Source organism: Lytechinus pictus, chromosome 5, assembly GCF_037042905.1.
Source record: "Lytechinus pictus isolate F3 Inbred chromosome 5, Lp3.0, whole genome shotgun sequence".
Lineage (NCBI taxonomy): Eukaryota > Metazoa > Echinodermata > Echinoidea > Temnopleuroida > Toxopneustidae > Lytechinus > Lytechinus pictus.
Window position 1 is genome coordinate 11,042,670 of NC_087249.1, and position 9,473 is coordinate 11,052,142.

The following is a 9,473-nucleotide window of genomic DNA, read 5'->3' on the forward strand; positions in this document are numbered from 1 at the left end:
TATGCTGCATTATGGTATAGTGCTTTACTTATGACAAAGTAAGTGTTAAGCGATGTATAAGCAAGTATAATTATTGTTATCATTATAACTAGAAATTAATTTGATGTAAATATAAATATTTGATGATCAGTTACAATGATATGATCGATGATAGCATTTTACAAAATAGCTCCCGGATAACGTTCATCATGACTTGATGACCTCGAAAAATTTTGCATGACATATGTCTATAATAGACATTGCACATTGCATGAAATTTCATGAAATGAACATTGCTGATTTGAGGATACTGTATACCAAAATTTGGTTTTATACTGTACATGTAAATAAGGAAAAATAAAGAAAAGTTTGACAAAATTAATAGGTAGTACATGTATATCGTATATGAAACACACCAGCTAATAATAATGATGATATGAGCATTTGTAATTGTTAGTATGCATGATGAGGAAAAGGCTGAAAGCAAGAAATGAGAATATAATGAAGAAGGATAAAAGTGCTAGATGTACATTTACTGGAAAATTAAGCTGTATTTCTGATTGATCACACCTTTACACAGAGATCAATGTCAAGCAGCTCTATGACATCACCTGCGAGGAAGCTCCACCTTCTTGGGACCCGTCTCTCCTCTACACCATCCCCGTCAAGCCGTCCGATGGCGAGTCCAACGGAAACGACGGTGACATGCGACCCTTACCCTTTGTCCTGGCGGCCCTGAGGAGGATGGATGGACTGGTGTTCGTTGAGGAGCCAGAGGTGGTGTCAGAGGGCATAGGTGGGGGCGGTGGTGCTGGTGGTAGTGATGGTAGTGATGTCGATCCTGGAGTGGTCAATGAGCCTGATAACGTGATTGATCCCATGGATGTGGCTCGTGAGCTGGGACCTCCTGATGGTAAATACATGCCCTTTCATTTTATAGAGTAACGAAATTTTCCTTTCTAGGACAACTCATTTCCGAAAGATATTCTACTTTCTTACCTTCCACTTTCTCGCCTCTCCATTTTACATCTATTTCTGTCTACCTTTCTTAGTCCTTCTAGTGCTCACTGCAGAACATGGTGTACCTTTATCCACCTCTGCGATTGTCCATACTGCCATGCAAATCTTCAAGCATCATCTAAATTTCTTTTTGTTCATTTCAGCATTTTCAAAGCCATATTTTAGTAGAGATGAAATGATGAAAAACTTGCACACAGCAAATTTGATATGAAGCGGTTCATTGTGGCCCAAGGTATGGATGGCCAAATTAATATTTGTGATAGGCATCAATAAAATCAATCGAAAAAACCTGGTGTTTGCTTGTTTGGAACCAGGCCAATTTCTCTGACATCATTGGGGCTAAGTAGATAATCGTATGCTACATCCAGGGCCCTCATAGCTAAATTGTAGATTTTTTTAATGCTCTTTTGAAATGTATAGAAAACTCTGAAATTAAAAAAAGAAATCACAAATTATTCATTCAAAGATTACTCATTTCTAAGTCTCAGTAATTCCTAAGTGATTGGAATTTTGGTTAATAATGAAAGAATTGAAGAGTCAGGCGATTTCAGCTATGATGTCTTCTTTCTGTACTCCAGTTAGTCACCACCTAGTATCTCTAGCTTAATTTCAATAAATCACAAGTCTAGATTACAATTATTTGAAGGTAGATGCTGAAAATAAGTTTATGTGATGATGTTGCTAAATTGCAATGATGATAACAATTTATTATAATTAGATAATGGCCAAAAAAAGTGAAACATTTTTTTTAACGAAGAAGCAGTATGAAATTTCTCTTGACTATCTTTATATTTTTGAGTGATATTCAGAATGCTTTTTGAGTTATTGGTGTCTGTAGTGAATAAATCTTTAGTTGCTTATTCTTTCCTTTATTTTCAGTGTTTATCCTGTGCCCTTCCGGTCAAAAGTTTGTAGACGGACTGATGAGATGCATTCGTAAGTTGATAGAATCTTTCAATATTTTGGTTAAGTGGAGGTACATGTATGGAAAGAAAGAAAGGAAGGAGGGAGGAGGGAAAGAAAGAGGGAGAGAGGGAGGAAATGGAAATGTAGAAAGATAGATAGAAATGTATGTATTTAGTACCAATGTTTTCATGCCTGCATAGCAGAGTGAGACGATAGATCTTAATCAAGGTTAAGTGTTTGAAATGTCATCATAACTTACATGTATATAGTATATGGACATAGTTCCTGAAAATTGGACATAAGGATAGTCAGGTATCACTGATCATTTTGCAAGAGTTTCAGGTCACATGATCAAGATCAAAGGTCATTTAGGGTCAAGGAACTAAGTATTTTATTATCATATGAAATTGTTTTTTTAATAAATATTTATTCATCTTTAATAATTGTTTTCAAAGTCAGCTCTGCCGCTATTATCATATGATGCAAGCGAGACTGCAAAGGCCGTTCCACTTGCTTTCTTTTCAACATACAAGATTGATGATTGAGTAAGGTGTACTGTTATAAGATTTTAAAAAGCCACAAAAAATATTTAGTTATCATGCTCATTTCCTATAGTTTTTCCTTACAGTACATGAGGTATAATATTTGTATTTTAGTTAATAATGATAATAATAAACAGTTCTTGTATAGCGCATATCACAATTATGAATAATGCCTCTATGCGCTTCCAAAGGACTTGGATATTATTAACCCAGCTGTAGCTTGGCAGCCGTAATTACTAAGATTACAGCGCACATGCATTTCAAGGAATAAATTCCTGCCAGGTACCCATTCACCTCACCTGGGTTGAGTGCAGCACAATGTGGATAAATTTCTTGCCGAAGGAAATTACGCCATGGCTGTTAACTCAATCGTTAATCAATAGTTAACTCAATCGTACTGATATTGACCTTTCATGGATGGTACTAATCAATAATCATTATATTTTTTATTATCTATATCTATTTCAGCAATCAATGGCTGTGAAAGTAGCCCTTGTTTAGAAGGCCAGAACTGTATAGATACTGATGCAGGTTACCTCTGTGTGGGCTGCAAACCAGGCTTTAGGAAGGGATCGGCAAATCAGTGTGTCCGTAAGTTGATAGAACCAGCCAAAATAGTAATGATGATGATGATATCAGGATGAGGAGGAGGGGGGAGGAAGAGGAGGAGGAGGAGGGGGGAGGATATTAACAATAATAATATACAACATTTGTATAGTACTAAATAGAATAGAGTGCTGCATACTATCAAGGCTCTAGCACGGCGACCCTGATCAGACAAATTGGGAAATGAGTGAAATGGAAGTCACACCAAATGATTCGTTGATGAACTGGTTTTAGATGAACGAGGATTAGACTATGTGGGATGAGACCAACGAAATAAACATACATGTAGTGGGTGTAGACCAATCTATCACAATACAGTGTGTATCAAAAAAAAGTTTACACTAAGAAACAATCCTGTAAAATTATATATTTGTCATATCTTGAAATTTTTTCCACATTTAAACATTGGTACAGGTCTTTTTAAGCAAATAATGATATAACTGTCGAAAAATCTTTCCGCTTGAGTGAGCACCACTTACTTTTGAAACGTTCGTGAAAAGTTATTTGTGCAGAACTTAAAAATAGTTATATGAATAAAAGTAGGCGTAAATTATGAAGAACACATGGACTTTAGCTAGGAAGATTGGTTTGAAGATACCTTTTAAATTTGTAACTTATTTCTATGCCCCAAAAACTTCCTATTGCGCCATTGCACCCTCCCCACACACTGAGGCCATCGTGATGATATCTGCTTAACACGGAGCTGTGATTCACATGAAATGACTTTGGCTTGATTTTCGTTTTGTTAATCATTGTCAAACTTGGGAAAAGTGTGGAGAAACATATTACATGAAATATGGTCGCACTTTTAATGTTACAAACTTAAGTGAAAGAATGCTGAAGATTTCTGATACAATAGGTTATGTTCTCAGATCCAGATGGCACAAAAAAGGTTAAAGGTTGTGTTTACCTGGGGTTAAAATGTTAATTTGGGTGCCAAAGTTGTTACAAAATGTTTTAATGTATCTGTCTTATTTCAACTCACTTAAAATGCAAAAGAAATGTATGAGAAATGTACCACACTGTCGGTTTGTTTTCGCCTTTTTTCCTTGACACAGCGTGAAATGAACATTTCTGCGCAAACCGATTTCTGCGAGCTTTACAAAAATGGACAGTGCTCACTCAAGTGTAACATTCTGTCAAAATGTTTACTTTAATTTGATAGATGAGACCTAAATCCAATAATATATGTAAAAAAATTATCCCCATGTCGTATATTTTTCAATTCCCAGAACTTTTTCAAAGTGTAAACTTTTTATTGATACGCTCTGTGTATTGGCACCTAAGCAATTGCTGGATTTGAGTAGGCTTGTGACATTTGACCTCTGTATCAATTCCTATTTTCATTTGGTGAGGAATTTATTGTATTCTTGAATTCTAATGAAAGAATACCGTAAGTAACGGTGTATTAACCGCACCTTTTTCTCGGCGGGATATAAGCAAAAGTCGGGGGTGCTGTTTATCCACGGTGACGGGTCTGAGCCCACCCGCGTAAACCCTCCCGAACATGTAAGAAGTCTGCCAGTTCACAACACATCGAGTGGCCGGGCGTAGCCGCCCAGGGCAATGTCGTTTAGAGGGGTATGAGCCGCGGGTAATGGGAAGCGATTATTACGATCTTAATCAAATAGTGTCCATAATAAATGCACCCACCTTCATGACACTAATTTCGACTTTATTCTCGATTCAAAGCAGCGAAGTTCCCTGGCTAAGTTCAAAGAGACGCCAAGCATTCTCGGTAATAATTTGTCACAGCTGAGCAAGAGCCGAGAGCTAGCTTGCGTTGTATTGTGGTTTTAGTGCGACTTAAGCTGGCACTATTCATTTTAACCCCTCAAAGTCCCGTTTCGCGCCAGATTATTTTTTCTTTCCTGTTTGCTTTTCATAAGATACCATGTACATCGTGCACCACGTATGAGAGAGACGGCACGAAGCCGTAAAACAACTGGAAAAAAATGCCAATTTCTTTATTTTGTAGATGAATTGATCAAGAACAGCAGATTTCCGCATACCGGTAATCTCTTTGAATACTTTGAAATCTTTAACTTAGTTTTTGTTTCTTCGTACCTCAAATATGCATGTAAATGTGAGAAGGATTTTTTTTTTTTTTTTTTTTTTTAGTCCAAAGTTGGGGGTGCGGTTAATACACCGTTACTTACGGTAAGTAGATGGTGTGATTTGCATGATATTATTACATCACATTGCACCAGATAATTGTCTTTAATATTGATAATTATTTATGGAATGTATGAATGTGATATTCTATTTGAGAATTCAAGAAAGGAATCTATGATATTTTTTCAATAGTTGCATACAAAATTGTAACTTCTAAACGGCTTGTGGACAAAAGGACAGGCTATCATTTAAGAACAAAGTGAATGATACAAGGAATTCTGAAAAAAGCCTACAAGTAACAGCCACACCTGATAAGTTATCACCTTGGTCTTAACCCAATATTACATGGGAATGGTCACATGATCAAGGTCAAAAGTCATTTATGGTCTATAAACGTAGTTTTTTAATTATCATATGAATGTTATTTTTGTGAATAATTATTCTTCATAGTTGTTTTCAAAGACAGCACTGATGCGATATTGAATCGCGTAATGCAGGTGAGACTACCAGAGGCATTCATTCCACTTGTTCTATTTTGCTCTTTTTGTCTTTGCCTACATGCAGGTATACCTGATCCAGGTTTAAATCAAATCCTCTGCGGACCTGGACAGGAATATGTCAACGGAGGTTGCATCAGTGAGTACATTCACAGCTTGATCCTATCTTTCACTTTCTTTTTACAGAGACAAATCAGAATTAAATTGTTCATCTTCCCTTTTTCACTTATTTATTTATCATGGATTGAATATTCAACAACTCTGCACCACCAAATGTTTTGCATCAGATAATATTTATATAATTTTGATGAGCATTTTGGTTTGATATAATTATGTAGGGGTGATGTGCTTCCAGTTATTTACCACACTCGAACAATATTTAGCAATGCTCATTTTTATTTTTGTTTGTCTATGCAATATTGAAGGCATTTAATATTTGTATTATGTATGATTGTATGATGGTCATGTAAATAATAATGATATAATATCAAAATACTGGCAATATATTCCCTCAATCCAGTTAAAATTGTCAGGGCCATACATGTACTCAATTTTTTATGCTCAATCGCATTTTTAAATGATGGATAATATACAATGTATAAATTTTCTTTTGATTGAAAATGGTAACTGGAAAATGGTAAAAGAAAGTTATCAGTCATACCTTTTGCCATCATGCAGCAAGAAAAAAAAAAGTATTTTTGTATTCACATTTTAAATTTCAGGTTTTTCGTTGAGACCGAGTCTGCATAAATGCGTTCTGTAGACAATGGAAAACATGTCGCAAAATCTCTGTCTCTGATGGGATGATGTTCGAAGAAAAATACCTAGTTGTATCTTGGCTCCTGTGTAAAAGTTGTTTTCGACAGAAAATTTGATACTTTCATGTTTAAAGTAACAGATCTTTATATATTGGCCCCTATGTGCAGGATTTCAATCTTTTAATGCTAAAAAAATATACATTGTGAGGAGAATTGTCTCAGAAATGTTGTCTGTTTCTTTTTATTCATGCAGCGATTGACCAATGTGTTGATAACCCCTGTCCTTTTGATGCAAGGTGCAGGAGCACTGTCTTTGGCCACACCTGCGAACCTGTGATCTGCCCTCCAGGAAGAAGACTGACTGAGGATCTCCAGTGTGTTGGTAGGTGGATAACTTGAATCTTCCCACTAATGGGATTCTTATGAAGGGAGTGGGGAGGGGGAGGCCTGGATCATTTACCATTGATCAGTGTGCTGATAACCCCCGTCCTATGGATGCAAGGTGCAGGAGTACTGCCTTTGGCCACACCTGCGAACCTGTGATCTGCCCTCCAGGAAGGAGACTGACTGATGATCTCTAGTGTGTCGGTAGGTTGATAACTTGAATCTTCCCACTAATGGGATTTTCATGATGTGGTTGGGAATGGGGAGGGGCTGGATTATTTACCATTGACCACTGCATAAACCCTGTCTTATCGGAGCCTGGCGCAGGAGTACTGTCTTTGGCCACACCTGCGAACCTGTGATATGCCCTCCAGGAAGAAGGCTGACTGATGATCTCCAGTGTGTTGGTAGGTTGATTACTTTTGAACCCAAAGAATCCTGCGTTGTGTTCTAATGTGCCCTGCCCCTGTTTCATAAGGGCATTGAATACATGTATGTTACGATAGAAATCATTCCATCCCTTGGATAGGGTGTTCAATGGAAGCATCCGTTAGAGGAGGTTTACCACCTTTGCACATTAAGAACCCACAGCACTATAGGGTGATACCATGGTGTAGTGGTCCATCTGCTCACCCCTAATGTTATATTAGCAGTTACTGTATTGGGGAGAGAGAGAGAACTGCAGATCACAATGATTCAGTTACCTTTTCGCCTCCTTGGCACAGGTGATGCCACAAAAACGATAATCATTTTATTCTACTTGTGTTTTTCATATGCAGATATTGATGAATGTCTTCAAGATCCTTGTGACGTTGGTGAGGTGTGCATCAATAGAATCTTGGGCTATGACTGTATCTGTGCTGAGGGATATGAAAGGAACAGTAATAACACTTGTGTTGGTAAGTGCTATCTTTTCACATGGAAATGTATGTTCTCCATAATACTGTTCTGTAAAAATACTGGGAAAAAATGGATACATTTTTCTTAGAAATTCTGTTTTATATTGCTTTAGTTTACAATGCATCCCAGAAAAACAAAATGAAACTGAATCTATCTTGATCATAATTGTAATAAATAAATAAATAAAACTGTAATAATTGTTAACAATGGCTTAATATTTTTAAGTACTAGATTGCATCGGGTGACTATACTCAAATACCAATCTGATTGTGGTTCAGAAGTGAACCCTTTTTATAATGGTCGGTCAAGACCTTATTTAGACCTTGAGTACTTGACCAAAACAATCTGTATGCCATAATTTCATCTCAATTGGGGGAGTGGGCCTTCTAGCGAGAAGACGATATGTATAAATAAGAAATCAATAAAATGATTGTTTGTCAGAAGTTTAGCCAGAAGAAGAATGAGTAATACTTTCTGAAGAAAGTTGGGGTTTGCAAACATATTGTAGTTTCTTGTTATTCTTCGTGTTATTTATTAGTATTTATAAATATTGATATATTATTAAAATGTCTAATCATCACATAACACTTGCAAAGACCCTTTCATGCCTTTAGCCTGAGAGTATTAATGCATGAATGGTGTTAAGAATTATCAGTGGTTAACATAGATGTATAATATATCTCATTTGATCCTAGATATCAATGAATGCGAAAGAGAGATCGAGCCTTGCGGTGGACCAGAGTATATCTGCATGAATGATAAAGGCTCTTATCAGTGCTTCTGTGTTGAAGGGTATGTTATGGACCAGGAGGGCTACTGTGTTGAAGGTAAGACTGAATTTAATTTAATGAATTTATCTTCATGAATATGATGGTGATGATGGTGATGATGAGGAGGAGGAGGATGACGATGATGGTGAATGAAGGTGATGATGATGAGATGATGATGATGATGATGACGATGATGACGGTGAATGAAGGTGATGATGGGTGGTGATGATGATTACTTGTAGAACAATAGCTTAATCAAAACTATTTTTTGTGTGAAAAAATTTTAATTCGTTTTCATATTTGTTTAAGTTTTTTTATTTTTGTTTTGACTATTTGCAATTGTGATTGTGAATACTCTTGTACCTGGGCTTTCCTAAAAGAAAAATTTTATGCACCATCTTCATGCTTTCATGATGATATATATACATGTATGCGAATGTTCTGCAATCAAGATGGATGGTGATACTCTGTGTGGTTGATGGTTTTATTTCTGGTAGTCAAGTTGATGCGTTTGATAGGGAGGAGGGGGAGGAAGACATTTATGATGATGATGATAGTGATGATGATGGTGGTGGTGGTGATGATGATGATGATGATGATGATGATAATGATGATGCAGCTGATGATGATAATGGTGATAATGGTGGTGATGATGATGGAGATATTGCTGGTGCGGCAGCTGATGATGATGATAATGGTGATGATGATGAGGATCGTGATGATGATGATGATGATGATCGTCGTCATGATAATTGAATTGATAATGATAATGTGGAGGAGGACCTGTACAAGAAGGAGGAAGACATCTATGATGATGATGATAATGATATATTATGGCATTGATTACAGTACTGATTTGTAGTGTTGTTTTGCTAATTGGTAGGTCTCACTATTTCCCCCATACACCTGCGTGTTAACAAAGTAGTAAGCAAAGATTCATATAAAAATCATATATAAGGATTGAATTAGGGGGGACTCATTCATTGGCAGTAGACA

At 36.6% G+C, this 9,473-nt stretch overlaps 1 protein-coding gene across 2 annotated transcripts in view; it reads left to right on the plus strand.

Annotated features, from left to right (window-relative positions):
- LOC129261802 (pregnancy zone protein-like) overlaps positions 1 to 9,107 on the plus strand; it is a 52,082-nt gene extending 42,975 nt beyond the window's left edge. For both annotated transcript variants that reach the window (XM_064099800.1, XM_064099801.1), the window contains 7 exons: positions 560 to 892; positions 1,879 to 1,935; positions 2,916 to 3,038; positions 5,733 to 5,804; positions 6,677 to 6,805; positions 7,587 to 7,706; positions 8,403 to 9,107. In XM_064099800.1, coding sequence (XP_063955870.1) covers positions 560 to 892; positions 1,879 to 1,935; positions 2,916 to 3,038; positions 5,733 to 5,804; positions 6,677 to 6,805; positions 7,587 to 7,706; positions 8,403 to 8,572 — 1,004 coding nt within the window. In that variant the 3' untranslated portion in view covers positions 8,573 to 9,107. The remainder of the gene's footprint in view (positions 1 to 559; positions 893 to 1,878; positions 1,936 to 2,915; positions 3,039 to 5,732; positions 5,805 to 6,676; positions 6,806 to 7,586; positions 7,707 to 8,402) is intronic.
- Positions 9,108 to 9,473: the final 366 nt, after the last annotated feature.